The 21,612-nt window shown below is 39.6% G+C and overlaps 1 protein-coding gene across 1 annotated transcript in view; it reads right to left on the reverse strand.

Moving 5' to 3' along the window:
* The window catches only part of LOC149568079 (nudix hydrolase 10-like), a 137,384-nt gene that overhangs the window by 76,401 nt on the left and 39,371 nt on the right, over positions 1 to 21,612 (reverse strand). The window contains exon 3 of the mRNA XM_089821087.1: positions 1,936 to 2,231. Coding sequence (XP_089677213.1) covers positions 1,936 to 2,231 — 296 coding nt within the window. The remainder of the gene's footprint in view (positions 1 to 1,935; positions 2,232 to 21,612) is intronic.

Genomic DNA, 21,612 nt, shown 5'->3' on the forward strand with positions numbered 1-21,612 from the left:
ACTACCTCCGTGAACACGATGGGGTGGGGCTGAGAGTTCCACATGGTTGAGTGGTGTGACTAGCCACTATTGGGGATCGATGTATAGGTGATGGATTCGATTGAGATACTCATTGTAATGTTGATCATTGCTTCGATTGCTCTCTCTTTTACTGCTTTATATGCTCATGTAATGCTTTCAATTTTTGTACTTCGTTTCTTTATTGTATAGCTATGCAATCAAGTGTAATTGACCTTGATTTATTGTATTTGGTACTCCTCAATCTGGAGCTAGCATTTATTAGGTTGAATGTTGGTGTCGGCACTTGAATTATATAATTTTGACCTTCTAGGGAAAAACTACATATTCATTTGTTGCCCTTGTGCATGTATGCATTTCTCATGTATTCATTAACTCATGTTGTGCATTTGTTCTAGAAAAATGTACATATGCAGTTGTGGTTTTGCTCATTTGTTACAATTTGTACTCCGTGTGGCTATGTGCAAGTTCGGATCTTAAATTTGGTTTCCTTTCTTTATTGGGAGTATTTTCATGTACTCACTTCCTTTTTTTGTTTTGGTTTGATATGGTTTAACTCACTTTTCATTTGGGCTTATAATGAACCTAGTGTTTTGGTGTTTGACAATCAATTTTGTTTCTTCCTGATTAGTCCTGCATTGTGGACTCGCTTGGTTCCTTAAGGCTTGTGGCATGTTGTTTGGGCTTTCACGATGTGAACATGGAGCATGTTTGTGCCATTCTAGTTGAGTGATTCTAGTAATCTAGGAACCCTACGAAGTACTTGTAAGACTTCCACTAGTGTTGATCACTTGGTAATCATTGTGTGTCTCTTTAGTTCTTATACAATGTCCTTACAATTATGCACTTATGTCATTGATGTTATAGTTGTTGACCAGAAAAAAAGTTATTAGTGCATGTTTGACCCTTTCGTTCCAAGGGTTCCTTGGTGGTGCATTACACTACTGCCCCTAATCTTCGTCAAAATCTATGTCATTGCCACTATCAGCGATTAAATTTACAGCTTCAGGAGAAATCAAAATGAATTAGTAATAGGGAACCCTTTTACTAAAAATTGTACAAGGATTAATATTTTTCCACCTCTATGCCAATCAAAGTAATATGAGGCCTGGATTGAATAATGATTTTAATGACTAATACAAGAAAGCACCTCTTAGAGATAAACACAAGGGAAAGTAGGCACTGCCCGTGGTAGATTGAAGAAATTATCTCTCAAAAGCTAGTGAAAGATGGGAAAAATGTCAGACTTCGTGGTACAATTTTCCAATGTTACCCACAACCCACCAACACAAGTAATCCATATTAAGTTGCAAGCTTTATGCAAATAGGATACGAACTTTTTTTTTAAGTATGGGTGATTTTTTTTTAAAAGTTGAAAATTAAGGGAAACAGGCAGTTACGTCCTCAGCCATCCCAAAGGCGACCGGCTGTCCCCCCAAATCAGAAACATTTTTGTATTTTTTTTTATTTTTGGAAATGGCAAGGAAACCTTCAACCAAAAAAGCCATGTTAATAAGGTAAATTAAGAGAGTCCCTTATTTAGGAAACAAGCTTCACTTCTTCAATACTATCTACAGATTTTAAATGTGGCCCATAAGTGCACCTATATTGTGACACTAATTCTCTATTACCATCAATGAATTTAAAATTTGAAAATTCTATGAGGAAAAAATGAGATGGCTAAGCATTAAAATAACATAAGATAAAAATAGCAAAGATATTTGTGAACGCATATTATAGAACAATTAAAAAACTTTTGGAAAGAATCTGTAAGGTAAAGATTAGACATGCACCAGGTTTATTTACCTCAATAAAGAAAATTTTCAACAAAATAATGAATTTTTAAATTAAAAAAAGCTTATTTCTACCAAAGCAACATAAAAGAGCAAGGCAAATTGTTTAAGAAACAAGATTCACCTGTTTCCTCCATTTAGACAGTGACACCTTTAGTGAAGAAATGAAATCATGAACGTCATAAGGTAATTTGTTTGGATCAACAATTACACCATCATATTCATCATCATGTGCTAGAAGAGTTCCATCCTCTTGTTGAAATGGTTTTGTTAGAGTCTCTTCACTCCTTCCATCCTCTTTTAGTGATTCATCCTCGTATGGTAATGGGGATAGGGCTAGAGGTTGCTTCTTTGAGTATGACATTACAAATTTCTTGGCACAAGGTTGTACAATTTTGAGGATACCACTTACAGTGTATCCTAGATTCAAAACAAATAGATTATCTTAGAACGGTATATAGACAATTATAATTAATAACTGACTTACGCAGATTGTATACTTCTCAGAATAAAATGTCCAAACTGGTGAAATAATTTTGCAAGTGTCATTTTAATTGTTGATGAATGACAATACAATGTTGTAGAGTAGAAATAAGTTCTTTATACTGCTGATACAAATGTATAATACAATTTTGAAACTTTGATAAGGTACTTCTTGTAGAATCTGCATTGACTAGTTTATTTATTTTTCAGATTGCCTTAAATCATACTGGTCATAAGACAAAATATACACAATAATGATTTTTTTTCCCAAACTTATCATTTCATCAGTGGACTATTGACAACAATTGGTACAATGAAATCCTCAAATAAAATACATGAAATAATAAAGACATTTAGTGTATTACAATACATAACAAAAAAGGACCTAAGGGATTCTTTTCATTTTGATAGATGAGGACCTAAGAGTTCCTTAAACAAGAAAAATGAAAACTTAAAAGGTTTCCAAAGTGGTTATTTGGGATTATGAAATATCGACTCACATATACTTAATCTTGAGCTATATATGTTTCCCCTGTACATAAGTGTACAGTAATTATGGCAGGAAAAAACCTATTGTTTTCAATGAGATTCTGCGAGAGTTTGTGTTTGAAATGGTTTCTAATGAGGTAAGTTGGCATTGCTTTTTCACTATATCATTTCGATTTTACACTAGGTGAAATTTACTATTCCCTCATGATAGGATTAAATAGAATTTTATTTTGTACCAAGCACGTAAAAGGAAATGTGAGTATGGATAGATAAGCAAATCTCAAAAGAAAAGAATATATAAATCAACCATTTTTACAATATGCACCTCCCTAACCTTCCACCTCATTCCCTATCCCCTCTCCACCATACATACTCAAGGTTCCAAAATAGAATTTTATTTTGTTCCAAGCATGTAAAAGGAAATGCAAGTTTGGAACTCTGGATAGATAAGCAAATCTCAAAAGAAAAGAAAATATAAATCAACTATTTTTACAATATGTGCCTCCTTAACCTTCCACCTCATTCGTTATCCCCTCTCCACCGTGCACGCTCAAGGCTCCAAGGTGTCGGGATATCACCTATAGGCACACCTAAATCCAAAGCTTTTTCTTTGTTGGACTTCAAGAAGTTGATGAAATATCCCCTTTCAGGAAAGTGTTTAACAAAGACCCTTAATCTATCTCATTCTATACACAAGTCAAGATGTTTGGAAGCAAATAATTAGTTGATTAAATTTAATAATTAGGTATTTGGTGTAATGTCCCCTTTTTAGCTCACCATGGTTAGTGGTTTGGATTAGTCTATCAGTGGCCCTCGTAGGCTAGTATGGTGGATTAGAGGGTCCAGTGGGGAGTTTTGGAGCTTTTTAGGTGATTGTTGTGAATGTCTACCTCACCAAATCCTTCATTTGTTCTAAGCATTGATATTTATGTCATCGGTAAATATTGTGTAGCTGACAGGTGTATGTCGTCGGTAAATACTGTGTAGCCGACAGCCCCTTCAGGAAGGTTCTTGTTATGTAGCCGATGGCCCTTCGGGAAGGTTCTTAGGAAAGTATATATACACCCTCTGGGATCATTGTAATCATCATCATAAGCATAATGTAATGTCTTTGGCATATGCGAATAATAAAAGAAGTACTGTTGTTACATGTTTTTGTTCATTGTTTGTATGCACTAATTCATTTACCCCATACGGTAAACATTTGGAGCCGTTGCCCAATGGACTTGGAATGAAGGCAAAGGACTGAAGAGTAATGCCGAATCAGCTGAACAAAAATAAGCATAAGCTGAAGGAAAAGGATGAAATACGCACAGCACAAGGGAATTTAATTTTGGCACAACAGGCCGAATGCAGACAGAAGTTTCAGCAGATTGCCGACGGACACCGAAGCATCGAGGAATTGTTGGAGGAGACTTGACAGTGGGTGGAATTGGTAAAAGAAGCAAAGGAGGAATTTTTGAACCTATATTCGCCAAGGGAAGAGAGTCCAGACGGAAGGGAATTAACTCGCACGGCTCGGAGTGCAGAGGGAGCACGAGTGTGGAGTGAACTCTTCATCCACGATATACTTCCAGAATAGACAACTTCGCTTAACGGAGACTCTTCTTCACCAAAAAAAATAGTTGTTGGAAACAATGTCAGTATTAGAGTGCAGAGCATTGGTGTCAAAGTACAAAGCGTCGTTGGTGCAGGAGTGCAGAGTGTTGGTGTCAAAATACAAAGCGTCAGTGCGAGAGTGCAAAACATCAGTGTCGCAGTGCCGAACAGCGCCCATACACAAAATCAAGTAATAATGGCAAGACCAAAGGAGAAGTTACCAAAGTTTGATGGTGATGGAACGGCCGATCCAATCAAACACTGTAAGACATGCGAAATAATCTGGAGGGCGAATGGCATAACAGATACAAATGAATGGGCCCAACAATTTTCGGCAACCCTAAGGGGGGTAGCAATTGATTGGTTTGCCGATATGGATCCCCAAAAATTAACCAATTGGGACAACGTTAAAAAGGAGTTTATCACTGAATTTCAATTGTTGCGCGACGACAATAAGATCATAGCAGAGATATTATAACACAAAGCAGGGAAAAAATGAAATAGTCCAAGTATATGCCAGGAAATTAAAAGACTTAATAGAAAAGATGGAAAGTAAGCCGGCCAATGAGCTGCAAAAGAGATGGTTCGTTGAAGGACTACGCCCGAAGTTATGGAAGAAAATGAAGATTGTGCCGCCATCGTCATACACGGAAGCATACAATCGAGTGATGAACTTAGAAAGTGAGCAAAAAACAAAAACGAAGAAGAGTAGCTCATCCGATTCAAATGACGACACATCTTCGGAAGAAGATAGCAGCAATGACGAAAAGGGCAACAAGAAGGTCTGAGCTCTCCAGAAGGATATGATCCGAATGATGAAGGAATTTAAGAACATGCAAAAAGAGATGAAAGGAAACGAGCTATGGTGCACAAAATGTAAGATAGTAGGTCACACAAAGGGATCCTGTCCAAAGAACCAGTTTTGCGAGATCTGTCAGATCATGGGACATTCCACAAAAGAATGCCCCTTCAATATGAAAACAAGAGGACCTCAACAAGTGCTCCTGACCCAGGAGGCTTCCGCGTCAGGAGGGAGCGGAAACACCAGTAATGGGGATGCCACGTTAGGAGTGTACAGAAATAATAGATGAGGGCAAAACAACAACAATGCCAACGATAATAATGGGAGCCGCAGCCGAATTCAGTACGATGCGAACGGCTGCCCAATGGTTCAATGCCGAGCATGCAATTTGTGGGGCCACTTTGCCCGAGACTGTACAAGGGCAAACACACCAAAGTTGTTATGCAGGTGGTACAATCTTGGAGATCATGAAAATGCCAAGTGCCCGAAATCAAGAGTGAATTTGATCACCATCAGGATGGATGAAGAGGAGGTTCTGGCAATCACACGAAAGCAAGCAAAACTGTACCCCGACCCGACGGAAAAAAAAAGAGATAAGAGGAGACATGGGCGGAAATTGAGAAGGCAACGCAGGCGGAGAAAGCACACTTGAAGGACACTACTGATACCTCAGTAAGGAACTACGCGGAACAAAACATCATATGGCAAATATTACAAACTAAAGTACCAGTCAAAATTAATGATCGGCTGCTCACAAGGCCTCAACTCCAATCGGCACTCACAAACATCACTCCAAATGCTAAATTACCAGGAGAACAAGGAAGGGAGAAGGAAAGTGGAGCAAGTGTAGAGGACCCAATGTTGCTTACCCTCACATCTGGATGGCATTCAGCAGTCATCAAGATGGGAATTCTGGGAACTGTTCTGACAAATACAATTGTGGACAAAGGGTCCGGGGTGAATGTGTTACTGGAGGATACCTGGAAGAGGTTGGGACAGCCGACGTTGTGGCCACCTACATTCCAGTTATTAACACGGACCAACATGGGATCAAACCGTTGGGAGTCCTGATGGCACAGTCAGTGACTATTGGAACACAACCGTTCCTGCTCGACTTCGTCGTCATCCCGCTGAAGAGGAGAGCATATGATGCCATTCTGGGCCGAGGATGGCTTGTACAAGCAAGGGTTAAGCATGACTAGAAGAAGAATACCCTATCAATGGAACGCGGAGGCAAAAGATTCATAATTGACCTGCACACACAAATGGTAGGTGAGGAGGCAACATCGTCAGACTCAGAAGGTGAAAGTGAGAATGATGACGAGTGGAAGAAGAGAATGGAACCTGATGAAGAGGGAGTATTGAGACTGGAAGGAGGGTCGAATGAGGACGACCTAGACTTGTTGAATGGCCTTTTCCACTGGCAGATGGAGGATTACGAGCTCTTTTCGAGCTGTAATATGTTAAGAGTCGACGAAGGTGAGAAAAAAGAGGGAAATGAATGTCCAAGGGAATACAGAGAAACGAAAGAAGGAAAGGCAATTATGACAAAAGCTGAAGGAAAGAACATACAATACAAACCCAGAAAAAGGAAAAATTCCACCGTATGATACACAATAAATGGACCATGCAAAAAGAAAATGTTACGTTGAACCACAGATATAGGAGAAAGGTACTAACAGCAAGGAAAACACATCGTACGATCTGCATAGGAAACAAAGAGGAAGGGTTTAATAAAAGCTTCAGCAGTACAGGGTAAAGGTTCTAAAATCAAGAATACAATTAATGACGGCAAGAAGTGGCAGCCGACAGAATTCAGGGTACCAAGTGTCAAGAACAAACTGGGTGATATGGAAAATCTAAGGGAGAGATTGTGTAACTTAAATAAACTTTGACGACTGCAGGCACAAAAGGCCACGGAGGTCATAGAACAAGCGCACAGCATGGCATGATAAACACCTGAAACTGAACAAGTTCCAACCAGGATAGCTGGTGTTGAAGTATGACGGACGGAACGAAATCAAACCAGGCAAGTTTAAAGTCAAATGGGTCGGGTCATACCAGATCCGCAAAGTAGGCGATAACGAAGCAATAAAGTTATGGACACTGGATGGGTAGGAAATTTCGAAAACGGAAGTTAAAAATATATCATGCGTGACCTATTCCATCGTCGACGAGTATCGAGGAGCAGTAAAATTCCGAGTTTAAACAAAATGAAAAAAAAAGTACAAAAAAATGGTGAAAAAAAGAAGAAAGTAAAAAGAAAAAGTACCGTACGGTAATTATACCGTATGGTGATCAGCTAAACCATACGGCTCCACAGCACCATACAACATGCTGGAAAATTGAAAAAACTATAGGGAGGAGCAAACACCAACCGTATGGCCATAAGAGATTGATGGAATCACCATACAGTGTACAACTAGCAAAGAAGACAGGAGGCACGGCAATGTTATAAAGGCTATACATGTACGGAAGCCGAAGGGCGAAAATGACTAAGAATAGAGGAGGAACAGACAGTGACCGTATGGTGTATGGTGAAGAGCAAACTGGCATACAATAAGCGTACGGTGCCACAAAAGGGAAGGATGCGAACCAACAAGAAATCCATATACCAAGTACTGTATGGCCATACTTGCCTCACGTCGTATGGCCAAAGGTTATAAGCCGCAGATACCACCAAAGTACGAAATATAGGAGAAGCCACTGATAAAATAGCAGATAGTTGTTTATGTCTCACGTGCCATCTCAGGCTCGAACCCAGATAAGGGGAGGAGATATCATTCAGTAAGGAAATACTGGAGCCGTATATTAGACGCCATAGAAGCCAGGAGGAAGCCGTATGCATCATACGGACTAGAAGGAAGGATTGCAGTACAGTGACACTTGGCTCAGGGTACCCAAGAGTTGGAAGCAAAGAAAGCAGCATGGGGGGCTATCAAAGTCAACTTGATTAAGGACACGGTATTGTGTTAGCAGAGGCTACAGCTGCTACGTGGAGACCAGCTGGTGCAGGCACAGGACAAATGTGAAAGTGGTGTGACAGAAACAGATCTATCTTATTGTAGTTAGTCAGTTAATGTATTCCATTTTGTTAATCTGTCTCAGATATTTTGTAATTGTCGTCCAGAGACGACTTTTTTCTTTTGGGGGGGATGATGTCGTCGATAAATATTGTGTAGCTGACAGGATGTATGTCGTCGATAAATACTGTGTAGCCGACAGCTATTTACCGTACTGGTAAAAAAATCAACACATACAGACAATGGAACATGAACAGCGAAATTCCTTAGATTATTCGCATATGCCAGAACATTACATTATGTTTGATAAGATAAGATAGAAGATAGAAGATGATTTACAATGATCCCAGATGGGATATAAATAATATCTGCTGAACCTTCTCGAAGGAGTCCGTCGGCCACAAACATTATGTCCGCTACAAACTATTTACCCGTCGGCTACAAAAACACCGACGACAATCCAGTCGGCTAACACCATTCCCCCCAAAAAAAAAAAGTCGTCTCTGGATGACAATTACAAAATATCTGAAACAAATTAACAAACAAAATACATTATCAGAGTGACTACAACAAGAAAAATCTGCTTCTGTCACATCACTTCCACATTCATCTCGTTACATCTGTAGCCTCTGCTAACACAATACTGTCTCCTCAAGCTGACCTTGATAGCCACCCGTGCTGCTTTCTCTGCTTCCAACACTGGGTCCACTGAGCTAAGTGTCGTTGTACTGCCTTCTGGATGACCCACTCCTCCCAAGCTCTCTATGCATCCACCAAGATAGCCTCTCGGCCAACACCTACTCCCAATGCCTCTGGTACACAGACACTCCATGCCTGCAACAGCTTCAAGTCTTCTCAACTGGTCACACTTCACGATTGATATCCGCAACGACTGGGGGTCCAGGGGGCAACGCCCCTGGCGAGGTCGAGGGGAAACACCCCCGCGAGGTCCTGGGGCAGGGCGGGGTTGACGCCAAGACCAAATTAGCACTCTGAAACCCACACAAAACTGCACAGAACACACCATTTCTGTCATTTCCTGCCAATTCTACACTCTTTCTGACAATCGCTGATGCTTCCCCTTCCCTTTAGTATCCTTCGTTACTCATTCTGAGCATGCTTGATTTGTCGACATTTATTTTATTTTATTTTTTTGCCATCGCTCCATCCTTGAATCAATCAATGAACTTTCTTCGTCCGATACAAAAAATCTCACCCCGCGGAAGAGGCAAAAGAACATACCGTCACAAGCACACCTATCCCGCGGACAAGTAAGGCAGTAGATAACCACGGGAGGAATCCGACCTCCACAAATGAGAAACCCAAGCAATTCTTCCGACAGTGAAAACTCTCAACCAATCCATTCCTCGGAAATTCCTCCCTGCAACCTAGCAAATTCCACAATGCCAGTTCTATACATCCATGGCGCAGGAATGGAGCAACACTCAAAAAGACACCTCAAGTCGCCATACCGCTACCATCATATTGCTAAATGAGGCACCCCGTAACATATTGAATCATGAAATCTTCAGCGCAAGAGTCGGTCCATGTCTCAAAGCGGAGCTCTCCCACTGTGTCTACTGCCCACTGTCGATTCCTGCCAACTCAATCCCGGAAATCATCACATAACCGCGACGGGAGACAAAAAGGAATGTCGTGTGGAAGAATTCATGTGAACTTCATTCATTTTATCCAATTTTTGCTTTTATTTTCCTGCGATTTATCAATGCTGTTATTACATTACATTCAAAAGGGCCCCCTCTATCGACGACTTCTCCTATTACGTGGACCAGTAGATAAATGTTTATGGTAACACAAGCCCGCGGGGAAAGAAAAGAAAAACTTCCGCGGACAGGAGAGGGGCGCAGAGCAATCTCTGTGGGAGATTGCCCACGAGCAACTCTCCGCGGGACACGCTTGGCGGAAGAAAGGTATCCGTAGAAGGTCGCCCGTGGGAGATATGAAACACTCCGCAGCGAATTGATAACACCGCCGGCTCAGTGAAGAATTCCGCGGGGAAAGAGAAGGGCGCGGAAGATCGTCCGCAAAAGACTGTTTCGTTGGAGGTTTGGGCAACCCCGCAAGGGAAAAGAAAGCTTCCGCGGGTTACTTTTCCACGGACAGCCTGTCTGTGGGACACAATCCACAGACCAACTGCCCGCGGGCTACTCTTTTTTTTTTTTTTTTTTCTCTCCTTTTTTTTTTCCATTTTTTTTTTTTAAATTTAAAACCAAAAAAAGGAAAACAGCACCTCAATTCTGCCTCCAAGCGTTGCCATTCTGCAATGACGAGGGAATCAGCTGGGCATTCTACGACAGCGACTGAGTCTTCCTGGCACCATATATTTGCAATTTAAATCCATTGACTACCGGAGGCACCTCTTGCTCGTCCAATGTATCCAATTTTATCGATCCATTGTCGTTGACCTTCTGGATCTGATATGGTCCAACCCATCTGGCCTTAAACTTTTTCGGTTTGATTTCCTTCCAACCGTCGTACTTGAATACTGATTGCCCCGACTGAAACCTGTTGAGTTTGTTATGCCACGCCTTATGTCTGTTCTGGGTCACCTCTGTCGCCCACCGTGCCTGCAGTCGTCATGCATCTAGCTTATTTCCTTGCTATTGGCACCCTTCAACCAATTTTATGGTGCGATGCATTCTTTTCTTCTTGTGCGGTTCGTTCACCATGTACCGAACGATGGAATTTTTCTTTTTTCTGGGTCTGTGTTGTATGTCCTTCCCTTCTTCAGCCGTAACCTTCTTTGCGTCATCTACTTCTCTGTACTCCTCTGGACACTCATTTTTCTCCTTTTTCTCACCTTCTTCAACCCTTAGCATATTACAACTCGAAAAGAGGTCGTAGTCTTCTATTTGCCAATGGTAAAGGCCATTCACCGAGTCTAGGTCGTCGTCGTTCGATCTTCCATCTAGTCTCAATATTCTTTCGTCGTCCGGTTCCATTCTCCTCTTTCCTTCATCGTCATTTCTTTCGTCGTCACTGTCGCCTTCACCTTCTGAGTTTGACGATGCTACCTCCTCACCTACCATTTGTGTGTGCAGGTCAATTATGAATCTTTTGCCTCGGCACTCCATTGATAGGGTATTTCGTTTCCAATCATGTTTTACTTTTGCTTGCACCAACCAAGTCCGTCCGAGAATAGCATCATATCCTTTTCTTTTCAATGGAATGACCACAAAATCCAATAAAAATGGTTGCGTACCAATGGTTACCGGTTGCGCCCTCAAGGTTCCTAACGGTTTGATCCCATGCCGGTCCGCCGTGAGCAACTGGAATGTAGGTGGCAACAACGTCGGCTTTCCCAACTTCTTTCAGGTATCCTCCGATAAGACATTCACGCCAGACCCTCCGTCAACAATTGTGTCTGTCAAAACATTTCCCAAAATCCCCATCTCAACGATCGTCGGATGCCTTCCCGTCGTGAGCGCCAGAAGCATTGGGTCTGTTGCCATCGTTGGACTACTGTCCCTTCCTGCGTCCTCCGTTGCTTTCGGAAATGATGTATGATTCAGAATGGCCATCCGTAACTAGGGCATTGTGAGAACGTCACTTATCTTGACCGGTATCTTCGTTTGTAAGATCTGTCGTACAATGTTTTGTTCTACGAAGTTCCTTGCCAAGGTGTCGGTGATGTCCTCCAACTGAGATGTTCCTGCCGATGATGCCTTTCCAATTTCCACCTGCGCTTCCTCCAATTTTCTTTTTTCCTCCACTGGCAGTTTTGCTTGCCTCCTCGTAATTGCGAGAATCTCCTCTTCATCCATGCCGACAGTGATCAAGTTTACTCCAGACTTTGGGCACTTGGCATCTTCATGGTCACCAGGTCCACACCATCTGCATAATAATTTGGTGTGTTTGCCGCTGTACAATCCCGCGCAAAATGACCCCACAAATTACATGCTCGGCATTGAACGATCGGCCGTCCATTTGCATCATACTGGGTTCGACTTCGGCTCCCATTATTATAGTTATTGTTCGCATTGTTGTTATTTTGCCCTCTGTTATTATTCTTGTACCCTCCAGATGTGGCACTTGCGCTATTCGTATTTCCGCTACTGCCCGACGAGGAAGCCTCCTATGTAAGAAGCACCTGCAGAGATCCTCTTGTCTTCATGTTAAAGGGCACTCTTTTGTCGAATGGCCTATGATCTGACAAATGTCACAAAAATGGTTCTTTGGACACGATCCTTTAGGATTACCATCGGTCTTACACTCCGTGCACCACAGCTCACTGCCTTTTGGCTCCTTCTGCATGTTTTTAAACTCCATCATGCGGATCATGTCCTTCTATAGGGCACGAACCTTCTTACTATTGCCTTCATTGTCGCTACTATCACCTCCGGCAGGCTCATCGTCATCCGAATCAGATGAGCTAGTCTTCATCTTCTTTGTCTTCAGCTCGCTTTCGAGGTCCAATGCTCTGTTATAAGCTTCCGTATATGACAACGGTGGCACAATTTTCATTTTCCTTTGCAACTTCGAGCGCAGGCCTTCCACAAACCATCTTTCCTGAAGTCCATCTACTGGCTTTCTTTCCATTTTATTTATCAAATCTTTTAATTTCCTGGCATAAACGCGGACGGTTTCGTTCTTCCCCTGCTTAGTATTGAATATCTCTGCTACAATTTCATTATCATCCCGCAACAATTTAAATTCTGCCAGAAACTCCTTTTTAATGTTATCCCAACTGTTTAGCTTTTGTGGATCTGTATTAGTGAACCAATCAATTGCTACGCCTCGTAGGGTGGCCGAAAATTGCCTCATCCAGTCGTCTTCATTAGTTATCCCATTTGCCTTCCAGACCGTTTCACATGTTTTGCAATGTCGAATGGGATCAGCGGTACCATCACCATTGAACTTCGACAGTTTCTCTTTCGGTCCCGCCAGCACAATTGGTTTCTGTAAACAGGCGTTGCTCAGTCCTGCAGTACTGGCGTTGTTCAATCCCACACCGGCGGTCTGCACACTGACGGTCTGTACTCCCACACCGGCGGACCGGTCTCCCACACCGGCGGACTGCACTCCCACACCGGCGGTCTGCACTCCCACACCGGCGGACTGTTTTCCCACACCGTCAGACTGCACTTCAACACCGGCGAACTGTTTTCCTACACCGTCAGACTCAACAGCTGCGAATCTTGGTGAAGAAAAAGGATCTTCTGAAGTTGTCTCCCGCAGAAGTGTATCCTAGACGAAGAGTTCACTCCATGCTCTTGCTCCGTCGGCACTCCGAGCCGTGCAAGTCGATGCTCTTCCGTCTGGATTCTCTCCCCTCGGCAAACACATTCAAAAACTCCTCCCGTGCTTCTTCGACCAATTCCACCCGCTGCCAAGTTTCCTCCAACAAATCTTTCGTGCTCCGATTTCTGTCGGCACTTCTGAAATCTCCGTCAGCGTTCGGCTTGCTGTGCCAGAATTAAATGTTCTTGTGCAGTATGGATTCCATCTTTTCCCTTGGCCTTATTTCGATCCTTGTTAAGCTAATTTGGCATTAATCTTCATTCCTCCCACCTTCTAGGTTCATAAGGCAACGGCGCCAAATGTTTACCGTACTGGTAAAGAAATCAACGCATACAAACAATGGAACATGAACAGCAGAATTTCTTAGATTATTTGCATATGCCAGAACATTACATTATGCTTGATAAGATAAGATAGAAGATAGAAGATGATTTACAATGATCCCAGACGGGATATAAATACTATCCGTTGAACCTTCCCGAAGGAGTCCGTCGGCCACAAACATTATGTCCGCTACAAACTATTTACCCGTCGGCTACAGAATACGGAAACACCGACAACAATCACCCTGTCGGCTACAGAAACATCGACGACAATCCAATCGGCTGACAACAGCCCCTTCTTGAAGGTTCTTGTTATGTAGCCGACGAACCTTCCGGAAGGTTCTTAGGAAAGTATATATACACCCTCTGGGATCATTGTAATCATCATCATAAGCATAATGTAATGTCTTTGGCATATGCAAATAATAAAAGAAGTATTGTTGTTACATGTTTCTGTTCATTGTCTGTATGCACTAATTCATTTACCCCATACGGTAAACAATTTATAGGTTAATGGTTCCGTTTGGAGGGACTTATAGTAAGTCAGTGGATGTTAGAGAGAGTTGCTTACTATTTTTAGTAGGGCATCCAAATTAACAATAGGAGCGGTGGGTTAGCCAATGATGAAGTCGAGATAACTAAATAATGGATATTAATGGAGTTATGACAATTATTTCTGAAGTGTTACTTTAGTAATAATTAATTATTTTAAGGGAATAATATATTGACTTCATGTGACTTTATAGTTAAACGGGATTTTATATCATAAATTTGAATTAAAAGTGAGCATTTAATAACTTTATTTGATTTTATTATAAATGCACATTTGTTGATTATTAAGTCACATTATTAAAAGGTGCATTTCAGTTGGAATAAGCACTATTTTATGAGATATATTATAAAGTCTTATTAAAACCCTAAAAGTGGATTTCAAGAAAGGGAGTTAAAGGCATTTCAGAGTTGAGAGGATATAAAGGGTTTCAAAAAGAAAATCAAACTCATTATGAGATGATTATTTGACTTTGCCTAATTGATTTGATGCTAGTGTAATTGAATTCAGGATCTCAGCTATACCAAGGCATTGGAGATTGTCCAATCTTCATTGTTTAGTAGCTTTAAAGCCGTGAGAGATCAACCAGATTATTGTTTAAGGAAAGGGTTCAAGATGTCTTCATTGTACAAAAATTGGTGGAAGACTCAAGGATTTGCTGAGCAAATTCAAAGGCATAATGCAGTGAATTACCATTTTGGCCCATAGATGGTGTTTACAGTTGTTTATTAATAGATTTTAATAATTTATTGACATAGCTGACAATTCTCCAGCCATCATATAAGACTCGCATCCCTGGCATGAGATACCTAGGCTCATATGTCTAGGGAAATGTGCCACCTTCAGCTCAGATTTGAGCATCTACCAGAATTGGAGGGTTTGCAATTATTAATTGAAGGATTTCCAACATATTCCAAGCTATGTGTTGAGTTCCAAGTTTTCTTATAAGCTGAAATTTATTTCCAGATTTCATTAACACAATTATCAATGCATTGTATATGACTTACATAATATAACGGGTGGATATTTTTTCCAATTTGTCTCTCAGTAATTTTTGGAAATATAACAAAGAAACTATGTAATAAAAACCAACAAAAACACCAGCAAATGCTCATTAAAATACTCAATTTAGACAATTTTAGATTTGCTATTGTATTATAATAACCAACAATACAATACCGTAATGTTTTCCGATCTTAAATACAGCAAAGATGGTCAAATTGGACAATAAAGATAAGTGTAAGCATAAGTGAGACACCTGTCGTGACGTCTCCACAGACAATGGGTTCTCGTCCACTATCTTCCAACTAGAGAGTGTCTGTCCTCCAAGCTGGTGAAAGCTGAGCTTTTAATTCTTCAAGAAAAGAAATCTGCAAATCTAAATCAGTATCCAGCCATGCTCAAAATGAACTCCTCATTCTTCTTTTAAGGACCCAACTTGTGACTATTCAACTTCCTCATTCTTGTCCTTGTCTTCTTGTCAATTTGTCTCTTATTAACTCCTTTTATAATATGAAATTGACTTTAATAATTCTGCATTAAGTCCTCCATAAGTCAATATTAATATATATTTGGGTTGGCCTATTAATACTCTAATGTCCCAAAAAGGGGGCATTATAGTCCTCCCTCCTTGAGATTGCTTGCCCTCAGCCAATCATAAGTTTGTGAACCAGTACTAGGATCCCATATCAATCTGTAGGTAGTTCTATAGCCCAATCTGAAATCATATCATGCCACACTGTGAAGCAAGGTGTCCAAGTGCAACTCTTTTATCAATAAGATACCAAGTCAACCTGAGAAATACCATTGCACCTGCCTGTTGTGTTACTATGAACACAACTATGTCAAGTTTTAGCAAGTGAAGCAACTCATCAAACCTCCAAATGTCGTTGTGATAGTCCAGGTCTGCAATACAAATGATAGCAACGCTGCCATTGTGGCCATGTGTTGTAAGGATAATCATCTAACACGTAATATCCCTTGAGTAAAGATGTATCTATAAATCTTCATACAACTCAATCCCCTTGTAGACCATGCCAATTTTGAAATATAGTAGTAGACCAAGCGGAACAGCTACTAATAACTGAGGTATGTATGAAGAAAAATCACCATCCAATTAATTTATAGCTTCCATATTACAAGAACTTGGTGTCAACTCTCTAGTTGGATTGTAGAAGCCTTCAATATGTTAATTTTGTAACTCTGATATATCATACTGGTCTGATTACAGATCATACGGATTTGTTCTTGCACGAAATTCCTTATTAAATGAAGGTCTATATATAATTGTATTTATCCTAGTGATGATTGGTGTCTCCTAGAGGCATTGTTGTTTAAGATTAATCTTGATCATTTTAGTTAGTTTGTTCACTAACTAAAATCTTCTCCATTAGACACCGATTTCAAGGAAACAATTAGAGGCCGACCTAGAGAGGGACATGTGCTTTCTAGGGACATGCCTCTTAGTTGCTATATTTATAAGGTATGATTGTGGATAAAGGACACACATTGAAAATAAGTCTGCTCCTTTAGCATTCATTGCCTCATATGAATTATAGCAGATATTAATATTTTATTGCAGAACTGTATATCATAAGAAGAAGACTCAATATACCATCCAGTATTGATATAGACCATCTTCAGCAATATTAAAAGCATTACATCAATTTGATTTATAGCAGAATTTGCAAAAACTTTACATGGTATAAGAGCTCTGGTAGTCAAACCTAGGCTCTGCAAATTGAAAATCAGACTTTAAATATCTAGCAACACCCTTCTACCTTCAATGGCTAGTGCAATCAGACCTGAGGACAGGTTTGATGGAAAAGAACACTTTGTTGCTTGAAAATTCAACATTATGATGATTCTTGAAGACAATGATGTGAAACAATTTGTTGATAAAGAATCCAAGCAACCTGATGTTGATCCTCATAAAACTATCTAAAGTAAAGGAAACAGGAAAGCCATGCAAATCATATTAGATGGAGTGAAAAATGAAATAGTACCTATGCTAATGAAACATCAGACAGCATTTAATATGATGAATTGTAAAGACCCTTGCCAAAAAACCTCTAAATCTTACCAATGCTGAAGTATGGCATTTTGTCAAACACTTGGCATGCAAACTGAACTGTGCTGCTGAAGAATATGTACTATGGAATTTCGTCAAACAATTGGCAAACAAACAACTATACTGCTGGAAAGTAAGGACTGAATATGGACAAAGTGTTGAGCAACAAATCCACTCAACTTACTAATGCAAATTAGTACCGATATATTCACTCAACAAAGATATAGATTCTTTTACAATAGGTTTGCAACTTCCAGACCAAACAATTTGGCACACAAAATTCTACTTTACAAATCACTTACACAACTGGGTACAATTTCAACAACTTAATCTAAAAATCTTCATGACGTATGGACAGCACATGAAATCTTAATGTCAATAACATGTATAGCTGTGACTGATTATTTCAAACCCTCATAGCAATTTTAACACATGCATGTATAAGCAATTACAACTGAGATTAGAGGAACTTGGAAATTGATGCAAGTTATTGTTGATGAATGCTGACGAAGAGACACCCAAACTACTCCCCAAACTGGCCCAGAAAAAATTGCACTGTACCCTGCTGCTGAAACTGGCCGTACAGTACAAACATGTACGGCAGCTATGGTAATTTTTGCTTTGGCTGCCGAAAATGCTATGTTCAGAATCGCCTGGGGTTATATCCTAGCCTCCCAAATGCATAAAATCGAACTCCCAAGGAACTAAAGACCTCCTTCAAATAAAATATCAAATACCTCACAACTTGATTTCCAACAAGATAGCAATTACTGTAGCCGTGTTACTGTAGCTCGGCACTGTAGCGCTGTCATTGTAGCTCGACACTGTAGCGCTGTCACTTTTCACCATTCACTTTGCATATTAGTTTCTGATTTGCAGGCACCAAATAAACCCCCAGACTGTATATTGCAACAGCGTGGAGATTGATAGCTGAGAGGGATTTCGTCCTCAAAGCCCCAGGAAGATTATCTCCAAACTAAACAAGTAATTTCTTCAATTAACCAAAGCCTGCCTCAATGGAAGCTCTTCCACCTCTTCTATTTTGTTCTCACAAAACCCATGCCTTCGTCTTGTCAATGTGGGATAAAACATAACTCCCTTATGTAACTTATGTCTCCAATGTATTATAAAATAAAGGGGACTCTCTTATTTAAATATTTCCCACCAACTATAGTCTAAGCATTAACAAAGTTAAATATTTGAATTTAACTTTATAAAATGACTTTATTAATGCAAAACAAATCATATCAATAATAAATGAATCTTTTTGTCGATTTTAAACATTTACCATCGATATGTTGCTGCCATAGGATGTCCAATCATATGCAAAATGACTTACTATAAATAGTAAGTATGCCCAAAACTACCTCAAAACCCCTCAAAGACACCTGCAACTAAAACTGTCTAGGTCAAATGGCCTCTAAGTCCCTTTGATGTCCTGGTTAGCCTATGGGACCATGGGGAAATAGGCTAACAACACATCATGCTATGAATGCTAGAAAGGGGACATTACATGAATGCATTATTAAATGCATATGAGGTTAACAATCCAACTAGAACCCTTGCACTAAAAAGGCAACTAAATCACATACAGATAGAGAAGGGAGACTCTATGAATTCATACTTCCTAAGGGTGGCTAGTCTAAGAGATGAACTTGCACGTATAGGGACCATAATCGAAGACAAAGAGCTAACATCTATGGCTATACATAGGTTACAAGATTCATGGGAAACATTCTCACAAGGAGTAAGTGCTAGAGACAATCTTCAAAACTTCAATAGACTTAAAGGAGATTGCCTTCAAGAAGAATCTAGGAAACTTAAGAAAGGAGGAAAATTGACAACTGAAGATGAAGAACTTCATGTTCTCAACACAAACTCCTATAAAGGTAAGAAGCACTTCAAGAAGAAGGGTAATCAAAAAAATGACAAACCTAAGAAAGATTTATCCTGAATAAATTGCTTCAAATGTCAAAAATTTGTACGCTATAGATCTAATTGCCCTAAGAATACAAAGCAACAAGTAAACTGTACAAACGTTACTAGGAAAGAAGAAAACTATGATCCTGATAATCGTGTACTGTATTCTGCACTATCAAATTAAGTATCAAGCAAAGCATGGGTAATTGATAGTGGATCATCTCGACACATTACAAGATACAAAGAAGTACTAGACTCAATATCAGAAGAAGTTGATGGCTTACCATAGGTGATTATTCCTCTCATTTAGTCAAAGGAATTGGGAAGTGCACCTTGAAACTGAAGTCAAGTATCTCTCTACATCTCAAAAGAGTACTCTATGTACCAGGAATAAAGAGGAATCTAATCTCTGTTACAACACTTGAAGATGATGGACATAATATTGCATTCATGGACGGTAAAGTAATGACCTGGTCTAAAAACTCTTCATTTAAGAAATCAAAGTTGATTGGTCAAAGAAAGGAATACTTGCATGAATTAAACATAGAACCTATTCAAGCCTTAATTCATGAAGTTGCTGATATAAACGAAATGTGGCATAGAAGGTTAGGACATCTAAACTTCAAAACCTTATCAAATACGGAGAAGATGGTTATTGGTTTACCCTAAGTTGAATAAAGATCATTCAAGCATATGCAAAGGATGCGCTCTGGTTAAGAACACCAAAAGTCCATTTCATGATAGCACTAGAAAGACTAACAATGTTTTGGAATTAGTCCACTCATTTTTATGTGGACCTATGTCTATTCCTTCTCTTGGAGGATTCTGGTACTATATACTTTTTATAGATGACTTCTCTAGGAAAACTTGGATTTACTTCTTAAAATGTAAAGAACTAGAAAAAATCCTTAAAAGATTCAAAGAATTCAAAACTGAAAACTGAAAACTTATCAGGACACAAAATCAAAACTCTGAGGACTGATAATGGAAGGGAATATACTTCAGATTTGTTTAAAGATTTTTGTAAAGAAGCAAGAATTTAGAGAGAGTATATTGTTCCTTATAACTCACAACAAAATGAGGTAGCAGAAAGGAAGAATAGAACAATTATAGAAGCGGCAAGAGCTATGATATTTGATCAAAATTTAGAATATTATCTTTGGGCAAAAGCCTCTTGTACTGTTGTCTATATTCAAAATAGATGTCCTCACTCCCACCTTAGAGATAAAACTCCTAAAGAAGTCTTTTCTAAGGTTAAACCAAATAAAAGTCATTTTAGAATATTTGGGTGCCATGTATACATACATGTTCCAAAAGAAAAGAGAACTAAGTTAGAACCCTCTGAGAGGAAAGTTATTTTTGTCGAGTATAGTGAAACATCTAAAGCATATAGAATTTACATACCTGGTCAGAAAAACATGGAACTTAGTAGGGATGTAAAATTTGAAGGAGATTTAGCATTCGAAAGAGCCCTTAGTTCTAAAGATCCTACACATATACGTAGTTCTGAAGAAAATCATAAACCTAAGTTTCAGAGGGAGAACATTGAAGAAATTGAAGATGAAATTCAAAATCTTAATCTTGAGGAAATTCAAAATCCTAAGAAAAGACCACTTTGGGCTATTAAGATTGTAGAGGAAGCACAAGACTTTGCTGCACCATCTAGAACTGTCAGAGAAAGCAAATGACCCAAAAGATTTTCTAGTTATGCAACAAACATGAGTGATTTATCTAAATCAAAACTAACCAATGTTTTAGAGGCTATTAAACATACAGCTTGGAAAGATGCTATGACGGAAGAATACCAATCCATTATTAAGAATGATGTTTGGAAAATTGTTCCAAGGCCTGAAAGAAAATCTGTTGTTTCTTCTAAGTGGATATTTTAAATCAAGCATGTTGTTGACAGTAGCATTGAAAAATATAAAACCAAATTCGTAGCTAGGGGATTCTCTCAGAAAGAGAGAATTGATTATTAAGAAACCTTTGCTCCAGTTGCCAAATACACCTCTGTAAGAGCAGTCCTAGCTATTGCAGCATCGAAGGGATGGGAAGTACATCAAATGGATGTGAAAACGACATTTCTAAATGGAAAGATTACAGAAGAGGTATATTTGGAACAACCTAAAGGATTTGAAACTCATAACCCTAAAGTCTTTGTTTTCAGGCTCAAGAAAGCTCCCTATGGGCTTAAACAAGCTCCAAGGGCATGGTATGAAAGAATTGATAACTATCTCTCCAATTTAGGATTCTCCAAAAATAAAGCTAACCCAAATCTCT

Source organism: Cupressus sempervirens, chromosome 3 (assembly GCF_028749045.1).
Source record: "Cupressus sempervirens isolate cs-2001-9-10 chromosome 3, ASM2874904v1, whole genome shotgun sequence".
Classification (NCBI taxonomy): Eukaryota; Viridiplantae; Streptophyta; class Pinopsida; order Cupressales; family Cupressaceae; genus Cupressus; species Cupressus sempervirens.